This window comes from Henckelia pumila, chromosome 3 (assembly GCF_033568475.1).
Source record: "Henckelia pumila isolate YLH828 chromosome 3, ASM3356847v2, whole genome shotgun sequence".
NCBI classification, from domain to species: Eukaryota; Viridiplantae; Streptophyta; class Magnoliopsida; order Lamiales; family Gesneriaceae; genus Henckelia; species Henckelia pumila.
This window is the reverse complement of record NC_133122.1, coordinates 151,504,917-151,532,260: the sequence shown is the minus strand read 5'-3', so window position 1 is coordinate 151,532,260 and position 27,344 is coordinate 151,504,917. Positions and strand designations below refer to the sequence as shown.

The window sequence follows — 27,344 nt, the reverse complement described above, 5'->3', positions numbered from 1 at the left end:
ATGTTCCAGAAGAAACACCTAATGATGAAAATGTTCTGTCAGAACCACAAACTGACGAGAATCGTGAAATCTCTATCAATTATATTAATACTGGAAAAATATGGAACCGAAAAGACATAGAAGATATTGATGAGATATTTTCTTATAATGTGGCTTGTGACATCATAAATGAAAATGAGGATCATGAACCAAAATCTTTTGGTGAATGTAAAACTTGTCATGATTGGGCCAAATGGAAAGATGTCATCCAGGTTGAATTGGATTCGCTGAATAAACGTAATGTTTTTGGACCTATAGTCCTCACACCTGAAGGTGTAAAACCTGTTGGATACAAATGGGTTTTTATTCGAAAGCGAAATGAGAAAAATGAAATAGTCAGATATAAAGCTAGACTTGTTGCACAAGGTTTTTCTCAAAGGCCTGGAATTGATTATGAAGAAACGTATTCTCCTGTTATGGATGCAATTACGTTTTGATATTTGATTAGTTTGGCAGTGTCTGAAAATTTGAAAATGTGTCTTATGGATGTTGTTACAGCTTACTTATACAGATCACTTGATAGTGATATATACATGAAAATCCCTGAAGGATTTAAGATGCCTGAAGCACAAAGTTCAAAACTCAGATAATTTTATTCTGTAAAATTGCAAAGATCATTATATGGGTTAAAGCAATCCGGTTGAATGTGGTATAATCGGCTAAGTGAGCACTTGATGAAAAATGGATATGTAAATAATCCAATATTTCCTTGTGTTTTCATCAAGAAAACAACATCCGGATGTGTAATTATTGCTGTATATGTTGATGATTTAAACATCATTGGAACGAATAAAGAAATTCAAGAAGTTATGATGTACTTGAAGGAAGAATTCGAAATGAAGGATCTTGGAAAAACCAAGTATTGTCTGGGTTTGCAAATCGAACAAAAAGAATGTGAAATTTTTGTTCACCAGGCAAATTATACAGAAAATATCTTTAAACGTTTTAATATGGATAAATCAAATCCATTAAGTACTCCAATGGTTGTAAGATCATTAAACATAGAAAAGGATCCATTCCGTCCATGTGAAGATGATGAAGTTATTCTTGGTCCAGAAGTACCATATCTAAGTGTCATTGGTGCCCTTATGTATCTTGCAAATTGCACTAGACCTGATATATCTTTTGCTGTAAATTTATTGGCAAGATTCAGTTCATATCCAATAAAGAGGCACTGAAACGGAATTAACCATATATTCCGTTATCTACGAGGAACGACAGATTTGGGACTTTTGTACTCAAAAGACACCAATCAAAGTATCATTGGTTATGTTGATGCTGGATATTTATCTGATCCACATAAGGCACGTTCCCAAACCGGATATGTATTTACTCGTGGAGGCACCGCAATTTCTTGGCGTTCACAGAAACAAACACTCGTAACAACTTCATCAAATCACGCCGAGATTATTGCATTACATGAAGCAAGTCGTGAATGTGTATGGTTAAAGTCAATGACCAAACATATTCAAATATCGTGTGGATTGACAGTAGACAAGAAGCCTATGACACTATATGAAGATAATGTTGCATGTATTGCTCAAATGAAATAAAGATACATCAAAAGTGACAGAACCAAACATATCCCCCCAAAATTCTTTGCCTACACTGAAGAGTTTGAGAAGAATAAAGATATTGATATCTATTACATTCAATCAAGTGAGAACTCATCAGATCTCTTCACAAAGACACTTCTCACGACGATATTCAGAAAGCATATATACAACATTGGGATGCGCAATCTACGGAATATGTGAAGAATCACTCATGTTAACATGAGGGGAAGTTTACGTGGCTGCACTCTTTTTTTCTTACTATGGTTTTTATCCCACTAGGTTTTTCCTAGTAAGGTTTTTAACGAGACAGTATAAAACACGTAATGAAGACATTCATCATATCACGATCATCATCACAAGGGGGAGTGTTGAAAAATATATTATTATTATTATTATTATTATTATTATTATATTGAATATTGAATGTTGAATGTTGAATATTAAATTGTAAAATGTGAAAAATTAGTGTGTGATGATGTAGATGATGATGTATTAATTTTTGGACTAATCTCAAATGTGGATCTATAAATAAGTCTTCATTTGTGATGAAAAATACAATTGATTTGAGAGAAAAATATTATAAAGTGAAGAGTTTGATATATTTTTAGTTTTGAAGTTTTTACTTTTTAACATAAATTTTTACTTTTTCACAACAATAGGTAAATTATGAATTTTTTTTTAATAAATAAGTTACAACCTACTCCCTTTTCCCTAAATTTACCATTTACCCCTCCCAAAATGGAAGTCTGAAACTCCCGTTTTTCCCAATCGAAGACTCCGCCGTCTCCGCCGCCGGAAATGGAGAGCGGCAGCATCTTAGAAGCGATCGGACACGAAATTATTGCAATTATGTCTCCGGTCTCTGTCTGCATGTTCCTTGTCGTCCTCCTGGTCTACACTGTCTACAACCCATCTGCCACTGCCTCCGCCGGCGCCTCCACAATTCGCACCGCCGCCAATTTAGTCTACCTCGAGTCCCCCTCCGACTCCTCGGTCCAAAAACTCGAGGGCGCTATCCTAAACGCCGTCGTTTTCGTCCTCATCATCACCGTCATTACCTTCCTTCTCGTTCTCCTCTTCTACTACCGCTTCACCAAATTTCTCGTCCACTACACGCGCTTCTCCGTCTTCATGGTCTTCTCATTCATGGGCAGCTCCATATTGATTTCGATCATCCGGAGATTCAACATACCCGTTGACGCGGTCACTTTTTACATTTTGCTATTCAATTTCACGATTCTGGGCACGATTTCTGTTTTCTCGAATGGGGTTCCGATAGTTGTGAAGCAGAGCAATTTGGTGGTGACGGGTATCATTGTTGCGGCCTGGTTCACCCGATTGCCCGAATGGACCACCTGGGTTGTGTTGGTTGCATTAGCATTGTATGATTTGGTGGCAGTTTTAGCCCCCGGCGGACCCTTGAAATTGTTGGTGGAGTTAGCCTCGAGTAGGGACGACGAGTTGCCAGCATTGGTGTATGAATCGAGGCCAACCGTATGGCGGAATCCTGTAGCTCGGGACTCAAGTTTGGGGTTTTTGGTAGCAGCAGCAGGGCTGGAATCGAACGATGAGACTAACAATAGGGGTGCGGTGGAGCTGCAAGTGTTGTTGAGTAACAGCGGTAACGAGCGGCATTCCGAGACTCGGGAGAATGAGTACTCCATTGAGATAATGGGAATTGAGAGTACTAGTGATGGAAATGAGATTGATGAGGACAGGGAAGTTGGAGGGGAGACACTTCCATTGATCGGAAATGGAGTTTTAAATGTGAGTAGTACTCCGGGAAGGGATCACTCGATGGAGGTGGTTACCACGGAGAGTGCTAATCTTGGTGAGATTGATGAGGAGAGGGAAGATTTAGCTGAAAGTTTCCCTTTGATGGGTGATGGAGTGTCGAGGGAGAGCCAGTCGCCCCTTAACGACACTAACAGTGGCGGTAATATTGGTCGAACTAGTGATACTCTTCGAACTAATGGTATGGAGAGGGGGATAAAGCTTGGTATGGGAGACTTCATTTTCTATAGTGTGCTTGTGGGAAGGGCGGCTATGTATGATTTGATGACGGTTTACGCATGTTATCTCGCGATCATATCAGGACTAGGGTGTACTCTCATATTGTTGGCTGTTTTCCGGCATGCTTTGCCTGCACTTCCGATTTCAATTACTTTGGGAGTGGTGTTTTACTTCCTGACCAGACTCTTGTTGGAGCCGTTTGTGGTAGGGGCTTCTACTAATTTGATGATGTTCTAAACTGGCAGTCCCTGCGTATGTTGGTGAAATGGACACGATATAGCCTTTCTTGAAATTTCTTGAAAATATGTCATGATTTAGAATGTGATCCATGGTCTTGAAACGAAAGTATTATTGACACAGTTCACTGAACTGCGTCTCTCTGGCTCCTCTCTCTCTTTAGATGGTCACAATTAGCTTTGTTTGTGTTGAGAAGTTACAACCCGAGTTCCAAACGTTGTCGCTTGTTCTCGGAATATTGTGCAGTTCAAAACATTTTAGCCGTGATATCAGCGTCAGTTAGATACTTGATACAACAATCCTTTAACTTCACAATTTGGAAGCCATTTTGTTGAATCCCAAATTTTTTTCTGACTACGTCTTTGGCATTTAAGGTCGTTACTTCTAATATGGTTGTATAATGTAGATCTTTAGATGGGTGGTTTTCTGTGTGTCATTTGTGAAAGGATGCAGATCAAATTTTCATATTTAAAAGTCATTGTCCATGTATTAGGGCACCTCCAATGGTAGGTTAATAGATGGAAGTTCAATGAACCTATAAAAATGAATCCACTACCATTGGAGGTAATGAGTTCATGGTCCAAGAAATAAAAAAAGTGCACATTTTGCCACGTGGGTCCTGCGGCTAACCCCAAATGTTTCTCTTTTTTAATTTTTTATTGTTTTTTTGTTTTAATATGTTATAATTTCAGTATTTTTTTTTAGCAAATCTGATTTTTTTTAAGATATAACATAATATCATATATAAAAAACTATTATTTTTATAATATATCTTTTTCATTTTTTTATAATTTTATAATTTATTAAATTATTTAAAAAATAATATATATGAATAATTATTTAATTATACAAATTAAAGTGATAGTTATAAATATATTTAGTTAAATATATAAATGAAAATTAAAAATAATAGTATTAAATTGAAATGATAGAATGAATTTGTGATTGGATAGTGGAACCCTAGAAGTTATATTTTTAGGTTTATAATTGGGAAGGAAATGTTTAATAACTAGTGAGTTTTAAACTTTTGATCCGACGTAGATGTGGCAAAAATGAACCAAAAAATCGAGTTTATGACTGGCGATGCCCTTATTTGTCATTGGATATGGTGATGGAATCAGAGAGAACTTTTCACGTGTGCTTTGTAACTAAAAACTGCAGCTTGTTATAAGCATAAATATGTACATTATTATTTGTCAAGAACAGTACTTACATCAATCAATATATAAACTTTTTCGACCACATCTCGTATACAGAGTTGTTTGACAAACTTCAAGGTCTTGGTAGGAAAAACCAACAGAAAGATGCTTAGGAAGTGTCATCCTCGACCTCTTTGGCATTTTTTACAGACTCCATGGCTTCTTCAAAAGATTTCTACATATTATAAGACATAATTTAATACAACTCCCGCATATTAATAGAGATGTATCACAAGCAAATTGCTCCCATTATAGAGGCTTTAAAAAACTTATCTGAAGCAAAAGGAGACATCTATTTTAGAAACTAAGTACATCGGATGTGTAACGTGTCTGATTAACCAAACAAAAATCACGATTCATGTTTAACATCCTCCACGACAAATGCATAATTTGGGGAAAAGGTTAAAATGGACGCCTTGCCGATACAGCCCAAGTAAAATTGGATTAATATGCAGTGCACAAGAAATCAAAGGCGGAGTCGCAATTTTCATGTGGGGGCGATATCATATTGTAGTATATAACTAATATATGAAAATATTTTCGAGCGAATTAAGAGATTATATGGGTGGCTGCCCACCAGACCCTTTAGCCATCCACGGCTCCACAATACGATGGATGGACTACCATGTAAGGCCAGCTACTGCAAAGGAAATGAGGAGTTAAATGGAGGTTTATTTTTTCCCTTGTATTCAAAACAACCATTTTCTATAATTCTCCCTTTTCTTTTTCGTTTCAATGTCATTTGGAATTTATCCTGAGAGAGACGGAAATGGAATCGGAAAATATTATTGACAGAATTCGATCTAGACAAGAACAGAGAAAATAACTTACCCCAGGATTATGCATTTTCCAAAGTGCCTTACCACCTGTATCCACAATATACATTCCACCTAACAAAATTCTGTAGCAAAGACAAACATTAGCAAAAGTTCTTCTGTAAATTAAGGACAAACTACTGATATCAAGGATGATATGGTGGAAGATTCAAAAATAAGGAATCGATTAGAAGGATTTTATTTAGTTTCCTTATTTTAATATTGCATGCACTCTAGCCATGAATATAGGGATTACATCATATACATCAGATTTCTTGCTAAAGGCATCCAGAATTCTAAATCAACAGTGAATGTTCGCGAGGTTCTCTCAAAACGAGCCTCGAAAACCCTATCCAAAATACATTGATTATCCCATAACATGATCCAAACATGGGACCATAATACCTTCAGCAAGGATTACTACTACTACTACACACACACAAACACATGTATATTGTGCATTCAGAATTACATTTAATGAATTTTTAATTTATTTCACTGATTAATCTATAATAGTATCAAGTACCATTCCAAATCTTCGAACAAACACGTGAGCTGCTAGCACAAAAAGTTGAATGGATATAAACTTAAGAATGTACATGACAATTACCGGAATGACCATTTCAAGAGTTTATCTAGTGTTGCATTGTTTTACCTTAAAATCCAAGAAAAATGATCGAGAAAACTAATTTTCTGTGTCCACGTGAACTAAAATAGACTTATATATCATATAAGGCAGTACAAAATTCAGAAGAGCGAAAAAAGAATTTTCACAACGTAGATTATACGACAACCGTTGACCAAGCCCCAAGGTACATACACTTTATGAGTATCTGGGAAGCGGATTAGAACAAGAAATAGCTTGTGGTCAAATTCTACCCATTCTGAATTCAGATAAACCATCTGTCCATCTCCAATTTCTATCGCTCTCTAAAAGGATTTTGTTTATTCTTTTTGGGCAAGTAATATTAATGTAATCGCCTTTTCCATTTTTTACCTGTCCATCAACTTTCTAGTGAGTGATTGACTTTGTAATTTCTAGATTGTTTCAAAAAGCTCAAATTTTATTCATGTTATTTCTCAATAGTTCACTAATTGAGTAATAATTGGACCCTATCTGATAAAAAAAAATCTGCAAATGAAGCACAAAGCTAAAGATTCCTATAAGATGCAAGGTAAATGAAGGAATTGTGAACCCAAAGTTGAGATCCTAAGTAATGTTTAATCATATTATTTCTCAATAGTTCAGTTAAACAATTATTGGACGATATCTGATATAATTTTTCTTCCCATATTTAGATTTAGAATAATATGATTTAGTGCACTTAACTTGAAGGAGTGCCTTATCTTGAGCCTTGAACTCAAGTTGTACGATATCCATGCATTTAAGCTATACCCTTCCCATCAAATCTTCCTCTAGCCTAGAAGCCATTATGTATAAGAGATGGCATAATTCCCGTAGTATCTTTTTCTTGCACGGATTCATGGTTCCACTGCCCTTCCCTACAGCCTTCACATTTTCTTTGAATATTAACATAAGATGATAATGATGAATCCAGATGAGAATTTCACTCATCAAGATGGATCATGACAATAATCACTGCAAAGGTGAAGCAAGAAAATTGTTTGGGGAAACAAAGAAATTTGAAAATTTATCATTGGACGTCCATTCTCCAGGCTCACACCAAGCTAGGTTTTCTTGATCGGAATTAATCAGGTAAAATAATTCAGCTTTATCACCACAAAATTCCTTCACGCTAAGCTACATACCAACGCGCAACACCAATAAAAAATTCAATAAAACACACTCAAACTCTAAATGCATAAAATCAAGAAGATAAAAAAAAAAGAAAATTACCCTGCAAAAGTTGCATTGAGTAGAAAACTCCTGGTGGTGAGATACCGAAGACCAACCTCAAATTTGGTAAAGGCAAAGTCGCCAGCACCTCTGCTCGCCGATCCACTGTACCCGTAACCATTCCCATACGAATATCTTCCTCCGCCTCTGTTGTAAGCATAGTCGTATCTTTTATTCTGCGCCGCGCCATAAGCATTTCTGCTAATATTATAATCTGCGCGCTTGCGATCGTCAATGAGAGTCTCGTACGCCTCCGAAAGCTGCTTGAATTTGAAGGTGGCGGTGTCTCTGGAATGCTTGGAGGATTGAGAATGTTTGTCCGGGTGAAATTCCATGGCCAAATTGCGAAAAGCTTGCTTTATTTCTTCTTTGCTCGCATTTTTCCTTACACCCAAGACCTGATAATGATCCATTTGCAATTACGTTGTCATTGATCTACGACGTATTTCTGAAGAAATCGAAGGCTGGTTTTGTGGAAGAGGATGAATGGGAGAGGGCGAGGCGAGGGGCATAGCGGGCGGCGTGGCGGTGCTAGAGCCATATTCCTTACTGACTTCTCATTTTGTAAATCACCGAATATTTACTGCCAAGTAATTTTATTTAAGGGCCAATGACATGCGTGACGATATTCATTTTTCGGAAAATTGTGAATCTGTTCTTAAAACCAATTTTAACTTATTTATAAATCTCTACCCAAATAAAACTTATTTTCTACTATCTAGAGTGAGAATATTTTGTTCAAAAATCTCCAAAATACCTTTATTTAATTTTAAAAAAGGTGAGAAATGGAGAAAAACAATACTAATACTAATAGTATTTATATAAAAATTCAAATAAAAATAAAAGAACATAAACCATATCATATACATGTAACATGTTTATGTTGATACAGAAGCAAGTATGTGCCTAACAAGTAAACACATACTCTCAAATCATTATTGGAAAAAATATAATAAGGGATTAAAGTTTGAATAGGAGATGGATCAATTATTATGCTTGATACAGTAACAAAAAAATTAAAAATAGAAATAGAAGAAACAAAATGAATATTATAACATGGAATAACTTTTCAAGACAATACTTTCCTTTTACACAATTTGAAAATCATATAACTTTAAACAAGGGATCATCAATGATTCACATTATCAACGGCATTTTGTGTAGGAAATGAAAGATTTACAAAAAAAATTCATAAAAGAAATAATAATCCTATAGAGTTTAAAATAGAGAATATTTTAACTATTAATCCTAAAAAAAAGATCATGAAGAAATTTCATGATATTTGTTCTGAAAATCCTCAGGACAAAGTTAAGAAAAAAAAACAATTTAGTGCTTCAATAAAACTTAAAGATTCTAATATCACAATCCGTGAAGCACCGAGAAGATGCAACATGGATGATGTGAAAATATTTGAAAAATAAATCCAAGAATTTCTTAAACTTAGAATAATTATTCCAAGTAAGAGGTCACACTCTTCATCAGCTTTTTATGTCAGTAAAAAAAACACTGACAAGAAAAGAGTGGTAATTGATTATCGTAAAATTAATAATGCAACAATCATGAATGAATATTACATCCCAAACAAAAATGATTTACTATCTTATATAGGAGGAATGAAATATTTTTTCAGTTTAGATTGTAAATCAGGATTTTGGCAAATACAGTTAGATTCGCAAACACAATTACTTACAGCATTCAGTTGTCCAAAAAGACAATACCAATGGACAGTATTACCTTTCGGACTCAAACAAGCGTCAGGTATCTTTCAGAGATACATGGATGAATCATTCAAGCCATATATAGATTTCTGTTGTGTTTATATAGATGATATATTAATTTACTAAAAAACATTAGAACAAAATTATAAAGACCTTATAACAGTACTAGATGTTTGTCATAAAGATGGGATTATATTTTCTGAAAAGTAAGCACAACTATTTAAAACCAAGATAAATTACCTAGGACTATAAATGAAAATGATCGAAAGAAGATACTAATTAATAGAAAAATAATTAGTAATCTCCCTGAGTTATATTTTTCGTCAAATAAAGATATAATAATAATCGAAACAGTTGCGTCAGATGAATATTGGGGAGCATGTTTAAAAGCATATACATGAGAGAGAAATTTAGAAGAACTTACTAAAACAGCTACCAGGAATAATGAAGAATTATGTAATTATACATCAGGAATTTTTCAAGGCGCACAACTAAATTATCACTCAAATGAAAAGGAATTTTTAGCTCTAATTTTACGATTAGAACTTATGAAATTTATCTTATCTCTAAACCATTTTTAGTACGAACTGATAATATGAATTTAACATATTTCAAATCAAGAAAAATATTAAGAAATACGAAAAGAAATGCAGCACGGTTAATCGGACGGCAATTGGAATTAAACCACTATCAGTTCAAGATTCAGTATGTTAAAGGAACAAATAGTTCATTACCGGATGCATTAACCAGATAACTTCACCCAAATTATAATATCCGTAGTAACGGAATAACAAAAGAGATCCTAAGTGATCCAGAAAATGACTTCGAGTCATCCGAACATACCTTAGAAAGTATTGGGAATATAAATTTGATGAAATGAGATTTATATTCAGAAACATGAATTATTCTATGACTTTAAGTGTGATACCTCGGTTCTAAACAACTAATCTCGGATTAAACAACAATTAAGTATACAAGATCCAAGACTAAAAGCAATAGTAAATTTTTTTTTTTTGAAAAGGGCCTCGCTCGATCGGTAAGATCTAACTGATCGAGCGAGCAATAAAAGCAAAAGTTACTGCCCAAAGAAACCAGCTCCGCTTAATCGGTAAGATCCAACCAATCGAGCGGCCGCCTAAAATGCAAAACAAAAACTTGGTACAATTGTCATCGCTCAATCGGTTAAATCTTACCGATCGAGCGGTGACAGAACAGAGCTAAATAATAGCAGAAAACTTGCCAAAGCTCAAGTCCAATGCATTCAAATCATAACGAGGTTCATAATACATGCAACGACGACATACAACTTCAATACTCGCAAAGTCGATACAACATAAACAACGAAGTTCGAGATCTATACATGTTCCAATATAAACTAGATAGTGTAATGCCCCGATTTTATCTTAAATTGACTTTATTTGAGATAATCGGAGATTCCAGAATTCAAGAGCCGACTTGATTTTGATCAGGGTCCTTTTTGCAAATTACGGATTTTTTTCAGGAACTAAAACGCAATTTTGGACTTTAATAGATATTTATACCTTGTTTGACTTCTTCTCCTCCACTTCTCCTCCCTTCCTCACGCCTTCCCTCCATTGAAGACTCTCCAAGCGACTTCCAAGCTTTCCAGATTTTATCCCGAGCTCGATCCGTCCGTTAGAAATTATTTCTGAAGGCAGATTAGCGATCACGGATGCGAGAACTTCGTTCTATCGTAAGTTTTTCTACGATCAGATGCATTCTATTTTTCGGATGTTGTTAGAATCGATTGAGTTTCGAGTATGTTGATCTTGGCAGAGTTCTGATCGTTTATTCTCTGTCGGTTTTGAAATAGAGCATCGTTCGGATTTGTTATGATTTTTGGAAGTCATTTTCGAAATTAGAATCGATTGAGTTTCGAGTATGTTGATCTTGGCAGAGTTCTGATTGTTTATTCTCTGTCGGTTTTGAAATAGAGCGTCGTTCGGATTTGTTATGATTTTTGGAAGCCATTTTCGAAAATAAGGATTTTTAGATTTGTTGGGTTTGAGCTTTTGTTGTTGTTTGGGCATTGTATTGAGTTGATATCGTTGTTATGATGCTGTCTGCAATTCCGGTTTAATTAGAATATAGCCGTTATGCCGCCGGTTTGAAATTGGGATTTTGAACCGTTTTGAGTCGATGATATTTGGCTATTGAGTTTGATCGTCTTTGTTGATCTTCTCTTACCTCCGTACAGATTCGTTCGAAGGCCGTTGAGTTGTGAGATTTCAGGAGTTAAATCGCTTTGAAGATTGTAGCCGGTATAGTATCGATTTCTTATTTTCGATTGAGAAACTTTGATGGAATCTTGATTGAGGAATCGTTGTTGTTTCCAGGTTTGGAGCATCGACGTTTGAGGAAAGGTATAAGATGACTTAGACTGGAATGGAACGAGTGACTCGAATCCGACTTGATTCGAGTGTTCCGAAGAATCACATACTTGCATGTTATTTGCTTTAACTCGAATTTAGTTGATTGAGTTATGTTTGCATTGCATTCATCTTGAGCTAAGAATCCTTGATTTCGGCGGGCAGGACGGCTCTTATTTTTTTATTAGACGTTTTGGGGGCTATATTGTGAGTGTCCTGGGTGTAGCCGTTTCACCTAGTGCTAGCATACTCCTTATAGTCGCACCAAAGTCTAGAGGATGGAGATACGTAGCACCACCTCGATCGGAAGAGTCGGTGAGTTGTTTACGTGATCTCATCCTTGGGATCCCAAAAGCAAAGCAGCAATGTTGTGATTATCCGGATTTGATAATCCAAGAGTTTTAAAGACATGCATTTCATTTTGATTCGTCTTAAAATTGCATGGTTGATATTTGAATATCTGGAAGTTGATGTATTTCGATTTGAAATGCTTATTTGATATTGCATGCTAGTCTCTTTTACTGGAAATATTATTTTCACCGGATTATCTGGCTGTTGTCTTGTCTTTGTATGTGTGCTTGGCAACAGGTGGGGCAGGACCGAGTCAGAGATCGCATGGTTAGGTGGATGAGTTGATAGAGTGAGGCCTTGTTGTTGTAGAAGTCGAATTTGTAATTGAACTTGTATCGTATTGTATTTTGGATCGTGGAACTTAGAATTGATGCATGTTCTACACCTTTTATGTATTTGAATACCTTATTGCTGGAATTTTGTACCAATGCATGATTTTGTTGTTAGAGCGATGATTGTTTCACTCCCCTGAGCTTTGGTCGTACGTTGGAATTGTTTTTAGCAGTAGGAGCAACGCGTCGCGCAGCCTGGTTCTTCTCGGGCAGTGCGCCATGTGCGGCCGCTCCTTGCAAGGGCCCGACCGTGCGTTGGCCAGGGTGCCATGCACGGCCGCGCCAAGCTGAGGCGCGGCCGCGCGGCCCCTGTTAAAAAAAATGCTCTCGAATTTTAATGCTTGCTAGTTAGTTTACTCTTTGATTAGATGTTTAGAATTGAGGTCTCACATTAAGTTTGACTTTTAATGCTTGCTAGTTAGTTTACTCTTTGATTAGATGTTTAGAATTGAGGTCTCACATTAAGCGGTATCAGAGCACAAGATTCTTGGACTGAATTTAGAAGTGAGCGGGGTAGATCGAGTCCGCATAAATTGAATTCTCGTATGTGATTGAGTTATTTAAATTGATTTGTTTAAATACCATGCGAGCATGCTTTATTAATTGAGAATTATTTGAATTACATGACTATGTGATTTAATTTATAAAGCATGAATTATTTGAGATATGAACTTTAATTCACCTGTATCCGGAATTTTGAGAGATTGCAAGGACATCGAATTGCAGCGATTGAGATATCTTGTGTCCTAACCTTTGATTATCAAATGGGTCCTCGACGAGTTATTAACAGGAACCCACCGCCAGTTAATCCACCTAATGAGCAAGCTAGTACCGAAACTGTTCAGATGGATGCTACAACGATGCCGATGGAAACCTTGCTGAAGAGGTTCTAGTCGTTTAATCCACCGTTGTTGTTGGGTACAAAGAATCCAGTTGACTGTGAGAGTTGGTTGGATGACGTTGATCAGTTGTTTGATTCCTTGACTATTCTGATGACCGCAGAACCAGGTTGGTCATTCATCAGCTTCGTGGTGTTGCTAAGAATTGGTGGATCATGACAAAGAGATCCATGGAGAACCGAGGTACGGCTATTAACTGGAATCTGTTTAAGCCTGAGTTTTATAAGCGGGTTTTCCCAGTTTCGTATCGAAAGGACAAGGGAGCCGAGTTTGCAAATCTGAGGCAAGGGAATTTGAACATTGAGGAGTACGTAGCGAAGTTTGATAGCTTGTTGCGTTTTGCACCGCACATTGCCGACAATGAAAAAGCTAAAGCCGACCAGTTCATTAATGGTCTGAACCCTGATATCTTCACACTGGTAAACACTGCTAGGCCAGATAATTTTGCGGATGCCATGAATAATGCAAAAGGAGCTGAAGCAAGCTTGTGGAGACAGAGAGGAGCTCAGTTTGTGCCTTAACAGCAGCAAGGACAGTTCCAGGCACAACCTTCTCAATATCAGAACCAACCGTCCCAATACCAGAATCAATCTTTTCAGATTCAGAATCAACCACCGAGTTCTGAAGGTGGTAGCAGTGGAGGTAATAGGAAGGATTACTATCTTCCGAGGGGGAAGCAGTTTAAGAAGCACGGAGGCAGTTCTTCGAGCTCTAGTGGCTCGAGGCAATATGGATCGGGACAAAGTTCGGGTCAGTCAGGCATGTCTTGTGCCAATTGCGGAGAGCGTCACTCCAGTGATCAGTGTAGAGGTATTTTTGGAAGCTGTCATATCTGTAACCAGGCGGGGCACTTTGCAAGAACGTGTTCTCAGCGTGTCCCTGAGCAAGCTCAAAGTGGAAGTTCTTCGAGACAGACAGCTCAGCCTCAGCAGCAAGCACCTACTGTCCACTCTTTCCAACCTCAGCAGCAGATTAGGCAGGAAGGTAATCAGTATGCGAGCCAGCCTCCCAGATAGCAGGCATGACTTTTTGCTCTGTCTGAGGATCCGCAGATTCAGGCTGCACCCGATATTGACAGATCAGGTAACATTCGACTTTGGTTTCATACTCTAATTGAATGATAATACTGGCGAGTATCTTGCCTTCTTATTGAAGAATTTGTTTAGTGTTTATCGTGCTCCTTAACTTTGGTTGAGTCGTTTGAATTGACGAACACTCAATTAGTGTTGTTAATCTTTCAATTAACCGGATCTTTCAGAAGTTTTAGTGGAAGCTATGAATTCTTATCGATGATTTCTCATCTGTTGGAATAAGAATTGTACTGATCTTTAAGAGCTTTTGAGGATTTTATAGCAGATTTTGTGCCGAACAGTTGTATGCTATTCTTCGATGTCTGAATTCTGTTTGGATTGAGTTGTCTTCCTCGATTTTATGATTTGGTGATGGAATTTTTGTCGACCAGCGCTCCGGTGTACTGATTTCGATGCTGATGATATTTCAGTACTTGGTATTCTTCTTATCAAGATCTTGTGATGTATTATTATTCAGAAGAATCGTGCTCTAGTTTGGACATCGAGACAGCGGAAGACGCTCGAGACTCAATGTCTGAATCTGGACTTTGAGCTCGCAGAGATCTTATTGATTAGTAGATCTGTTATCTATTGTTTTATGAGGAGATTTCTGTGATCTTTTCTAATCTTAAGAGTTGGAGTAATTGTTTTCGCAGACGAAACTGATTTGGGGACAGAGAAGAGGATTATATTGTATGATATTTCTGACTGCGAATCCTTATCTGAGGAATTGTATGGAGTTTGAACTGTTCTTATTTTATCTACTATCTGATTTCGACTGACCGATTGTTGGAATCTGCTACCGTATTCCGTACAGAATGACTTTCAGTCAAGACCAGAGGATTACTATCATGTCAGAGGTCGGCAGATGTCATGTTTTTCCAAAGTCTGTCAGTTTAGACAGAGATCCTTGATGCACTCGTTCTTTCGGCATAGTTTTCGATGAGGTTTTGTTGTCTGATTACACCTTTTACAATTTGATACCCTCAGAACGACGGACAGCCAGGTCAGAAGAGTCGAACTTTAGATGTTATGCTTTGAGTTGGAACCAGAGATGATTCGATTGTGACTGAGCATAGAAGGATTTTCTAACGAGAATGAGTCAACTTCCGATTGACGGACTTGAAGGAGTAAATTGAGAGACTCAGTGCGCGTTGGAACCGTGTTTGATTTCGAGGACGAAATCTGTTCTTAGAAGGGGAGAATTGTAATTCCCCGATTTTATCTTAAATTGACTTTATTTGAGATAATCGGAGATTCCAGAATTCAAGAGCCGACTTGATTTTGATCAGGGTCCTTTTTGAAAATTTCGGATTTTTTCAGGGACTAAAACATAATTTTGGACTTTAATAGATATTTATACCTTGTTTGACTTCTCCTCCACTCATCCTCCCTCCCTCACGCCTTCCCTCCATTGAAGACTCTCCAAGCGACTTCCAAGCTTTCCAGATTTCATCCCGAGCTCGATCCGTCCATTAGAAATTATTTATGAAAACAGATTAGCGATCACGGCTGCGAGAGATTCGTTCTATCGTAAGTTTTTCTACGATCAGATGCATTCTATTTTTTGAATATTTTTAGAATTGATTGAGTTTTGAGTATGTTGATCTTGGCAGAGTTCTGATCGTTTATTCTCTGTCGGTTTTGAAATAGAGCGTCGTTCGGATTTGTTATGATTTTTGGAAGCCATTTTCGAAAATGAGGATTTTTAGATTTGTTGGGTTTGAGCTTTTGTTGTTGTTTGGGCATTGTATTGAGTTGATATTGTTGTTATGATGCTGTCTGCGATTCCGGTTTAATTAGAATATAGCCGTTATGCCGCCGGTTTGAAATTGGGATTTTGAACCGTTTTGAGTCGATGATATTTGGCTATTGAGTTTGATCGTCTTTGTTGATATTCTCTTACCTTCGTACAGATTCGTTCGAAGGTCGTTGAGTTGTGAGATTTCAGGAGTTAAATCGCTTTGAAGATTGTTGCCGGTATAGTATCGATTTCTTATTTTCGATTGAGAAAGTTTGATAGAATCTTGATTGAGGAATCGTTGTTGTTTTCAGGTTTGGAGCATCGACGTTTGAGAAAAGGTATAAGATGACTTAGACTGGAATGGAACGAGTGACTCGAATCCGACTTGATTCGAGTGTTCCGAAGAATCACATACTTGCATGTTATTTACTTTTACTCGAATTTAGTTGATTGAGTTATGTTTGCATTGCATTCATCTTGAGCTAAGAATCCTTGATTTCGGCGGGCAGGACGACCCTTCTTTTTTTATTAGACGTTTTGGGGGCTATATTGTGAGTGGCCTGGGTGTAGCCGTTTCACCTAGTGCTAGCATACTCCTTATAGTCGCACCAAAGTCTAGAGGATGGAGATACGTAGCACCACCTCGATCGGGAGAGTCGGTGAGTTGTTTACGTGATCTCATCCTCAGGATCCCAAAAGCAAAGCAGAAATGTTGTGATTATCCGGACTTGATAATCCAAGAGTTTTAAAGACATGAATTTCATTTTGATTCGTCTTGAAATTGCATGGTTGATATTTTAATATCTGGAAGTTGATGTATTTCGATTTGAAATGCTTATTTGATATTGCATGCTAGTCTCTTTTACTGGGAATATTATTCTCACCAGATTATCCGGCTGTTGTCTTGTCTTTGTATGTGTGCTTGGCAATAGGTGGGGCAGGACCGAGTCAGAGATCGCATGGTTAGGTGGATGAGTTGATAGAGTGAGGCCTTGTTGTTATAGAAGTCAAATTTGTAATTGAACTTGTATCGTATTGTATTTTGGATCGTGGAACTTAGAATTGATGCATGTTCTACACCTTTTATGTATTTGAATACCTTATTGCTGGAATTTTGTACCAATGCAAGATTTTGTTGTTAGAGCGATGATTGTTTCACCCCCCGAGCTTTGGTCGTACATTGGAATTGTTTTTAGCAGCAGGAGCAGCGCGTCGCGCAGCCCGATTCTTCTCGGGCAGGGCGCCATGCGCGGCCGCGCGTTGGCCAGGGTGCCATGCGCGGCCGCGCGGCCCCTGTTAAAAAAAAAAATGCTCTCGACTTTTAATGCTTGCTAGTTAGTTTACTCTTTGATTAGATGTTTAGAATTGAGGTCTCACAGATAGACATACTGATACGACTTCTAAACCGAGTCCCACTTCTATCTCTCACTCCTGACGCTAACCAGGCCTTCACTGACTTGATCATACCCCACCTATTGCCAAGTACACATACAAAACAAAGTAACAGTTGGATAACTCCGGTGAGAATGATATTTCCAGTAAAATCAACATAACAAGTAATACAAGTAACATATCAACAACATGTTTTCAAGACAACATAATCAAATCAAAACGAATTATATGCATGTCTTTAAAATAGGGATATCAATTCTGATAAACAAGGGATTGCTGCTTTGCTTTTGGGATCCCGATGATGAGATCACGTAACAACTCACCGACTCTCCCCATCGAGGTGGTGCCACGTATCCCAATCCCCTAGACTTTGGTGCGGCTATGAGAAGTATGCTAACACTAGGTGAACTTCTACAACTCAGGCCACTCGCAACATAGCCCCCAAAACCTCTAAATAAAAAAGGTCGTTCTGCCTGCTGAAATCAAAGGTTTGGCTCAAGATGAATGCATAAGTAAAACATAAAACATTAAGTCATATAACAAGTGCTCAATCAACAACAAAATACAAGTTCCACATGTTAGAACAAGTATTGATGCAAGTATGTGATTTTAATGGAAAACTTAAGAACCAACTGTCTTGAGTATGCTATCCCGCTAAATGATGACTGCTTGTACCTCTCAAAGCAAGTAGCTCCAATTCTGGATACGCTACAAAAAAGGCTATATCAAAATCTATACAACCTAAACAACAACAAGGCTCAAGGTAAACTCTTTACCGCTCTTCGTCCAATTCTTCGACGATCTCAAGCTGCTAACACAGGGCTCGACAAACTCCAAAAGATTTGTACGGAGGAAAAGAAGATCAACAACGACGATCAAAACTCAATAGCCAAAGTTCTATAACTCAAAACGGTTCAAAATCTCAAAAACTCAAACCGGCGGCATAACGGCTATAAACTAATCAAACTGGAACGCAGACAGCAGTACAATATCTATATCAACTCATATCAATGTTAAGACAACAATAAAGGCTCAAACCCAACAAATCTCAAAACTCCATTTTTGAAAAATAGGCTTCCAAAAATCATAACAAATCCGAACGACTCTCTAATTCAAAACAGATTGAGAATAAACGATCAGAACTCTGTCAAGCACAACATAACCGAAACTTAATCGATTCTAACAACATCCAAAAATCAAAATTTAGCTGATCGAAGAAAAACTTACGATATAACGAAGCTCTCGCTGTCGTGATCGCTAAAATGCCTTCAGAAATAATTTCCAACGGACGGATCGAGTTAGGACTGAAATCTGAAAGCTTGAATCTCAAATGGGGCATCTACAATGGTGGAGGCGTGCTTGGGGAAGGAGATGAAGGGAATAGACCAAGTTAACCAAGTGTAGATAAAATATAAAATCCAATATTTGGTTTTAGTTCCTGAAAAATCCGAAATTTGCAAAATAGACCCTGATCAAAATCAAGTCGGCTCTTGAACTCTGTAATCTCCGATTAACTCGAATAAGCTCAATTAAGATAAAATCGGGGTGTTACATTAAGTCATCCAAACATGCCTCATAAAGCATGGAGAATATAAATTAATGAAAAGAGATTTATATTCAGAAACATAAGTTACTCTATGAGTAAAATAATCAATCTCATTTATGAAGATTGATTCGATTCTTGAAAAATGATTTATAAATGCAATGATACGCATAATCAAACTATTCGAATTACTCACGAGAAGTGTTAAATTACTAAGAATTTTACATATATGTATAAATACATTTTCTTGTGCAGAATATATTCAAGATGAAACAATTAAGTCAATTGAAAGAACAACTGATTGACTTACAGAAAGAAATTCAAATTCTTCAACAAAAGAAAAAAAATTAATCAGAAAAATTCAAATGACAAAAGAGTAAATGACAACCTCGTCATCATCCTCGCCACGAACACCCATCAAAATGGCAACTCCGTTTGACAAAATAATGGAGATGAAAGAAAAATAGTCAGTGGTCACAGCCAGCACTAACAAAAAAGAAAAAGAAAATGGAAAAGAATCAGTGGTCACAGCCAGCACCGAGAAAAATGAAAAATAAAAAGAAAGGACGTTCAAAAATGCCCTTGAAAAAAGAGACAGAAAGATGGTCAATCTACGACCACAAAAACAAATTTTTGAAAAAACGAATTTTACAGAAAAATTCAAGACTGGGTTCTTTGAGACATTAAACTATTTGAAAATAGTCAAAACATCTGCAGGATTTTGGCTAAAACTTGTGACACACAAGGCATATCCAGAGCAAGAACATTACAAGGAGCACCAACGCATGAAGTCGTAAGATTTTTATCAAATGAATTATTAAGTTGATTAGAAGTCAGTCCAAACAATCAAGAGATATAACTATTTCCCTATCAACTGAGAAATATTATTATCAAGTTCAATAAAGCAGTCTTCAACGACGATCCAGTATTAACATTGAATATTCATTCAATTCTTTCAGATTGGGATAATGACAAATTCTATCAACCAATGATATACATTCAATGTCGAAGGAATAACGAAAAAGTTATTATTCGAAAGATCAAATGAAGAGAAACCAGTCATGGACATCTCAACACTTCCAAAGATAAGAATAAAAACATTAATTGACATGATCTTGAAAATAGGAAAGATAGATGAAAATTCAAAGGTTAAAATAAATTTTGCATATAATAAAATTTTATTAACCACTGGACACAAGGAGCTCATCCAGAAAAAAATATCTAACAATGTTAGCACAATTTGAAGCTCCAATCTATGAATCAAGAGTCGACATGACAAAAAAGACTCAACAAATGCTATGTAAAAAAGTAGGAACGATTACCACTCACAAATGTGGACATTGAAAACCAATAAAGATAGAAGAAATGGCTGTCAAAAAAGAAAAACCAATAAAAAGTGGTCCGAAGCCACTAGAGATTCAGATAGTGATACAATGTAAATTTATAATCGTGGACCACACCACATGTAAAGGCGTCCCCTCAGACGGAAAATAAGTTGTCTTTCATTATGTAGCGTCAAGAATGGTCCCCCCCTCCCTTTTTTTTTATTCTTATCTTTGTACGTGTTTCTCCACGCCTATATAAGGATATGCTTGTTTTGAAAATAAGTAAGTGAAGTTTGAGTCTCCCTCTTTCTTCTTAAGTTTCTTATGCTCTAATTCATACAAGACGCATGAAGATTATAGAAAATTAAGAAGCATAAAATCAAAAAACAAATTAAGCCTAATGACAATTAACTAAACAGGCAGGGCGTAAGGAGGAAGAAGGCTGGAAGCCATCGATTGAAAATTCATGATCAGAGTAAACCTGGAGATCCAAAAGGCAAGCACCGTTTTAAACAAGTGATCGTTAAGGAAAAGCAATGATTTGGCATCTACTCAGGATCAAGGATTGATCAATTTGGTAACTTTTCTAAACCTCCTATTGCCCTTAATTTAAAATTTATTTCAAAAAATCTAAAATATTTCTCGTATGACACTCAAACAGGAAATGTGCATTTTAAATAATAAGCTTCAAGAATTATGAGAGAAAATTAAAATTTTGTTAAAAACAGGCCCATTATATATTCAGATCTACGAAGAATATAATATAATAAACCAATAAATATTTTATTTAGAATCCAAACTAATAGAACAATTTGATGAATATAGTTTACAAGATATAGACGATTAGGAGAATTTTTCGCAATCTGGTATCAGAGCCAGAAAATTAAGAATCAAGATCAGGATTAGATCTACTATAAATATTTAGCATCATGATGTAACAATTCCATATCTCATTTAGGAAAAGGATTCAGAGAAACAAGTATGTATATAAAATCTAAAAATATGATCCAAGAACAAAAGTATTGAATTAATAAAAGATGTACATCAGTACGATCAAAGTATAAACTTAGCATATTTAATCTAGCAACTAATTAAGCATATCAGTTTCAAAATATATATGACTAAAAAACAGCTAAAAACTCATATAAGAGCCCTAAATTACTCTTCAATTCCTGAAGAAGATGATAATCCAGGATATAGCAGATATTGAACAACAACTAATAGATCTTGAAAAGAAAAGGTCTTCCCTAATTTACTAATGACAGATCTGGAAATAGAAAAAATTGAGAATAATAAAGAATATGATTTAAATATCACATTCAACAAACAAAAATTCTTAGAAATTAAGAAACTCAAAAACGACAGTTCTTCACAACAATTACTAATTATTCAAGGTATTTTACTAAAATATCTCAAACATTAAACTCAAGGAATAATCATATATTCTATTCTTTAAAAACAAGAGAAAAATCCTTACGTATAAACCTTGAACATAAAAATGAAATACTTCTTCTAACGACAACAAAAGTAGAACCAATTATGAGATGAGCAAAAGAATCCGAAAGAAATAAACTAAAATATATCTTTATCGGAGGACTTGATATAATAGTTTCAGCTCATTTTAGAGAAGGAATCGATTCACCAATCGAGATTATTGTACGAGATAAACAAATAAATAACTACGAGATTCTATACTAGAAATAATTACCGGAAATCTCTGTTATTCAAAACTTAAATTTTACTTTATATCCACAATTCTCAGTTTCTACACAAGATAAATATATTAACAGAGTCTTAACACTCGAATATTATTTTAAAATAAAAGATTTAATGAGATCACGAAATGCACCAATCAACATACATTATATTGTTGGATTAGCATTATCAAACAGTGTGCATTCGCACAGTTCATAATCTAAAGAAATGATCGAGATTCCAACGATCTTTCAGGACATCACAAGGGTTGAAACACCCAAAAAAGTATTCATTGAAGAAATAAAACCTCATAAAACATGGAGTTCGGATGATCTTCAAATAACAAAAATTCATTACCGAGAAGATCATTATCATTTGCTAGAAATGATGAAGATATACTCGAGAAAATTAGAACAATGGACCAAAATATTCTTAAAATTAAACAAACTATTGTCAATTAATCAACTTCATCCTAATGGCATCCGTAGCAAAACTAGAAAAAGATCTAGAAGAATTGCTATTTAGAGGAATTTATATGTGATTATGAAACAAACTATTATCAGTTAATAGACGCTGATAAAAAAGAACACTATAAACTAAGTATCTTTAATAAGATACCTAATATACCAATAAACAGTAAAGATGAATTCTTAACGACTTCTTATGCCAAAACGTTAGGAGGAGCTATTAAATTTATCAAAGATATAATAACAAAGAAATGTCATGAAGTAACGCCAAATAAAAGAGTCTCCAAGTCCTACAAACAAAACAATAAACTTTGTTATGACAAAATAGAATTCACAGTAAAAGATTATGGTTGTAAAACAAACATGTCACACAAACATCTAAACGACACAAACAAACCAAAACTAATAAACCTTATAAATCATTTAAAAGAAAATTCATTCCTTATAAGAAAAGTAAATTCAAAAAGAACTTTTTCAAAAAACCTTATAGAAGAAAATTATATAAAAAGTTTGATAACAAAGAATCATCTTGCTCAAAAGATAAAGGAAATAATTGTGCATGTTGGTGTGCAATGAATAAGGACATTATGCAAATGAATGTCCAAAACGAAACGAAAAAAATATTAAACTTCATGAAGAATTATATACTATTGGATTCTATCCAGTAGAAACAATTGAATTTTCATTCGATGATGAAAATATTTATTATCTTGATTAATCAAGTGAATCAGATTACGCATTTGATACTTCGAGAGAAAATAATGATTAAAATTAAGAAAAAGGCATTTTTGGAAAAAAAAAAAAAAAAAAAGAAGTTAGGGAGTTAAATGAAACTTAAGTTTGAATTGGGGAGTGATTTTCAAGTTGCCCATAATTTTTTTGTATTTTCAAATATTAAGCAAGCGTGCCTTGAAAATATATCCACAAGGAGTTTGCTCAAAATTCGAAAAGCATATGAATGTACATTTTCAAGATCAAAAATCAATATTTTTGAATGAAATTATTTCAAATCTGTGGATTTAATTATATTGTCAACGATGAAACACAAAAATTCTTAAATCCATAACTTAGTTATCCGCACATTAGTCATAGAAAGTAAAATAAATTTCCTACTATACTCAACCGACTTGTTAATTACGTTTTTGAATATCATCAACGTTATACACCTAAAAGGTTACGATTACTAGTTTTTCACTATTATATTATTTGTGCCAATCAATTGTAGTTATCTTCGTGGGAGGTGAGAACAACTCGTTTATTATATATACTAGCGGGATAGGCGCATGCTTTGGCCCCGTTTGGTTTCAAAAGTCAGGCCAAAAAAACATTTTTTTAAGTGTTTTTCAGTTAACAAATTGTTTGGTTGACCAAAAAAGTGCTTAAATAAGCACTTTTTTAAGTCAAAATTAGAGCTTTTTCAAAAGCTAAAAATTGCAGCTTTTAAAAGCACTTATTTTAAAAAATCTCTACAAAATCTAAACGGGCTCTTTATGTGTGAAAATATAAATCAGTTTTTTTTTTTAAAGTGTTATAGTTGAATCAATGAATTCTATTTTTTTTGAGAAAGTGGGGTGTAGTGATTTATGTATTTTCAAGTGAGATGTTTTTCAAAATGAACACAAATTTTTTTCACGAAAATAGTAAAATGAAGGGTAAAATGAGAAAAAAAAAAACTTGGTATCCACACATTAGATGAGAAGAAGCGTTTACTATACCTATCTCAACTTTAATAAAATAGTATATACATATATAATATATATATATATATGTTCAAGAGAAAACTGAGCCGTAAAACGTACAATTTTATACATCTTTCATTATTTTATTGAAGAGTAACAGTGGTCCGGTGGTCCTTACAAGTTACATTATACAACCTAAACATCATATATTCAGGTTCATTTTCAGAACCCTTGAAATTTTACATACCATGTGTTTTGTTCAAAAACTTGAGCATGCGAATGGGATGTCTTCTACTACAAATCTTTTACTTCAGATCCGGTTTCCTTGGATTCATCTCCATCGTGTTTGGTAGATTGATCTTCGAATCCGGTTTCTTTAGGCTCGATGATTTTTCCTCCGACTATTTGCCCCACTTTCACATACTTCTCCATGAACTTGTATTCCCATTCTAGTAAAGCTTCCAACTCTGAAGTAGTCAGCTCTTCGATATTTCCAGTAAGGTCTTTAGGGTCGAAAGACATTAGAGCGAGGGCTCGGCTTGCATCCCTACCGGCAAACAATGCATATGGTCCACTAGGTCCATAAAACATCCTGAAATAACATTGAATTACATTATCTCAAGTAGGTTCACCATATTAAATATCTTGCAAATCATCACAATGCGGATTATAAGGATGAAAGGGAACACATCAATTGGGGGAGCAAACGAATCAAGTTTCGTTCAGATTCAAATGATTGAATTTGAATTTACTTTGTCCGAGCCGAAAGCCCGAAATCTGAACCAAACTTGAAAACTTTTACAACACAACTTCTAGCTCTGCAAACTTTTATACACTTATTTTTATTTTTTTTTGTTTATCCCATTTCTGCTAATCCAAATCCTCATCCATCTTCTCCACCCTCGACTTCCACTACCTCTACCCTCTACGCCTTGTCTCGGCCACTTCCTTCTCCAACCACCTCCACCTCTTTCTCATCTTCATCTATGCAGCTAACCCCGCTCTGATTCCCCTAGATCTGAGACACCGGAGAACCCCACTGTTTGTTCACCACCCGAGACTGTTTCTCCTTCCTAGTTTCGTCTCTGTTTTTGCCCATCTTGTAGCTGTATTGTTATTAAATATCTAGCTAGGCTATTAAATACGTGAGAATTTTTTAATTGTGTTACTATGTATAAATCTTCTAGCTGTATTTGCTGTATTTTTATCTTCCAGCTGTAGTTATTTTCGAGATTTCTAATCTTATTTTTATCTTCCAGCTGTAGTTATTTTCGTGATTTCTAATCTTGATTCTGTGTGTTCGATCTTGACCTCTGAATTCAAGTTCAGAACACAACAGGCTCATTCGGAAGTTGGAACTTAAATATCCATTGAAAAAGAGCTCAAGCCTCAATTTTTCACTCTTCGAATTCGAATTGAGCTCAAGTCGACTCAAATCTCACTTGAGCATGAGCCCATTAGAATGTGGTTCAACCTCGAGCAGGCGCCTGCAAATTTTTAGTCATACTTGGTAGTTCGCACCTCTTAAATAGTACTAATATTTAGACTTAAATCAGTATAACTAGCAATTCAAATTCACGGCAGATTGATGTATTTGTAAAAAAGCAACAAACAGGGGAATAAGTAACAAGGCAAGAAAAACAGTTCAGCGATGCAAAGATTTATTCATTCCAACGAAATTCAAGTCATGCGCTCAACGAGCTCGCTTGGTGAACGGGGATCTCTGAAAAACAAGTACCTGGAACGAGAAACATCGTAGATCTGTCCTTTGATAGCCATGAGTAACGGCTTGTTGGGATCAGAACCATCGTAGGCCCTCAGCTCCACCTCCGTCACATCGCCCATCTGCACCGGCTCGCGGAGGACAAACTCATTCTCTCTCTTGACGGCGGTGTAATCATTTGCCGCCACAAACATGCCAGAGACAACCTTGTAAGTCACGAACATCAGCGCCAGTATGGTGAAAAACGCCGTCGGGGACAGCCCCGTGTACTGGTTGATCGATTCCGTAAGCAAATCCCACAGCGCCATGAACTAATTTCGTTTTTAGGAGGAGGAGAATTAGGGTTTGGTAGGGTTTTGATGGTGAAATCGAAATGGGAATTTATCGGGTGGGTGTGAGAGTCGAAGGGTGTGAATTGACTAGATCGGGCAATGGGCATGGGATTGGGAACTGCATGGAACATCATCCTTCCGCCACCAACCACGAATCTCAAAATAAAATTTTATTTTTTTATACACCTTTTATAAATACTATAATACTAGTACCGAATTGCACGTGTTGCATGCTTATATAGTGTGTTTTTGCATACAAGTTTATGTTCATTACAGTCCGTTTTTTATTAAATAATTTTAGAAAATAAAAAAAATAAATCATTGCAACAAAAAAAAATTGTAAAAAAAAATTTAAAAACAAAGAGGCCACACCAACGTATCAACTTAGTGTAGCCTCACACTTAATATAATAGAAGGGATAGAAAAGATATATACAGACAATTTGATCTCACACATCTAAGTGTACAGGATTTTTATGATTGATCTTATATATATTTTATAATAACTAGCAACTTGCACACGCAATAAGTGTGCTTGTTAATGCACGCGTTATTATTATTATTATTATTTTGAAAAGTTAATGCTTATATTATTAAACTACCATTTTAGAAGATAAAATATATGTAATAATTGTTATTATTATTATTATTATTATTATTATTTAAAAAACAACAATCTCAAACAGTTAAACACATTGTGAGAGTTACTTTCAAAATTTGAAAATCATTTGAAATTACTGAATTGCACATTTGATTTTTAAAAATTGCATTATTAGATAGAGGGTAATTTTGAAAATTCACTTAAAAATACCAAAAACATTTACTATAGCATCCTCTCACTTTAGAAATTGCATTATTAGATAAAGGATAATTTTGAAAATTCAATTAAAAATACCAAAAACATTTACTATAGCATCCTCTCACTTTATTAGATAGTAAGAGATAATATTAATTTGGATCTAAAAAAC

General features: G+C 35.6%; 3 protein-coding genes across 5 annotated transcripts; 1 reads left to right on the top strand and 2 right to left on the bottom strand.

The window, feature by feature from the left end:
* The first annotated feature begins 2,334 nt into the window (after positions 1-2,334).
* On the top strand, positions 2,335-4,260 carry LOC140887298 (presenilin-like protein At1g08700). The gene has a single exon (XM_073294462.1). It carries the CDS (start codon positions 2,394-2,396, stop codon positions 3,843-3,845), a length of 1,452 nt encoding a protein of 483 aa, XP_073150563.1. The 5' UTR covers positions 2,335-2,393; the 3' UTR covers positions 3,846-4,260.
* A 740-nt stretch (positions 4,261-5,000) lies between these two features.
* LOC140887299 (chaperone protein dnaJ 72) lies at positions 5,001-8,269 on the bottom strand. Of its 2 annotated transcripts, none has more exons than XM_073294464.1 (3): positions 7,718-8,269; positions 5,876-5,945; positions 5,001-5,219 (listed from the first exon to the last, which is right to left on the bottom strand). In XM_073294464.1, the coding sequence occupies exons 1-3, from the start codon at positions 8,128-8,130 to the stop codon at positions 5,154-5,156; spliced, it is 549 nt and encodes a 182-aa protein (XP_073150565.1). In that variant the 5' UTR covers positions 8,131-8,269; the 3' UTR covers positions 5,001-5,153. The 2 variants fall into 2 exon arrangements, with proteins under 2 accessions (XP_073150565.1, XP_073150564.1); XM_073294463.1 differs by lacking the exon at positions 5,001-5,219 and adding an exon at positions 5,420-5,798.
* A 16,163-nt stretch (positions 8,270-24,432) lies between these two features.
* On the bottom strand, positions 24,433-26,493 carry LOC140891176 (membrane steroid-binding protein 2-like). Of its 2 annotated transcripts, XM_073299523.1 has the most exons (3): positions 26,061-26,493; positions 25,765-25,809; positions 24,433-24,914 (listed from the first exon to the last, which is right to left on the bottom strand). In XM_073299523.1, exons 1-3 carry the CDS (start codon positions 26,351-26,353, stop codon positions 24,617-24,619), a joined length of 636 nt encoding a protein of 211 aa, XP_073155624.1. In that variant the 5' UTR covers positions 26,354-26,493; the 3' UTR covers positions 24,433-24,616. The 2 variants fall into 2 exon arrangements, with proteins under 2 accessions (XP_073155624.1, XP_073155625.1); XM_073299524.1 differs by lacking the exon at positions 25,765-25,809 and having other exon boundaries at positions 26,061-26,490.
* Between the last annotated feature and the right edge of the window lie 851 nt (positions 26,494-27,344).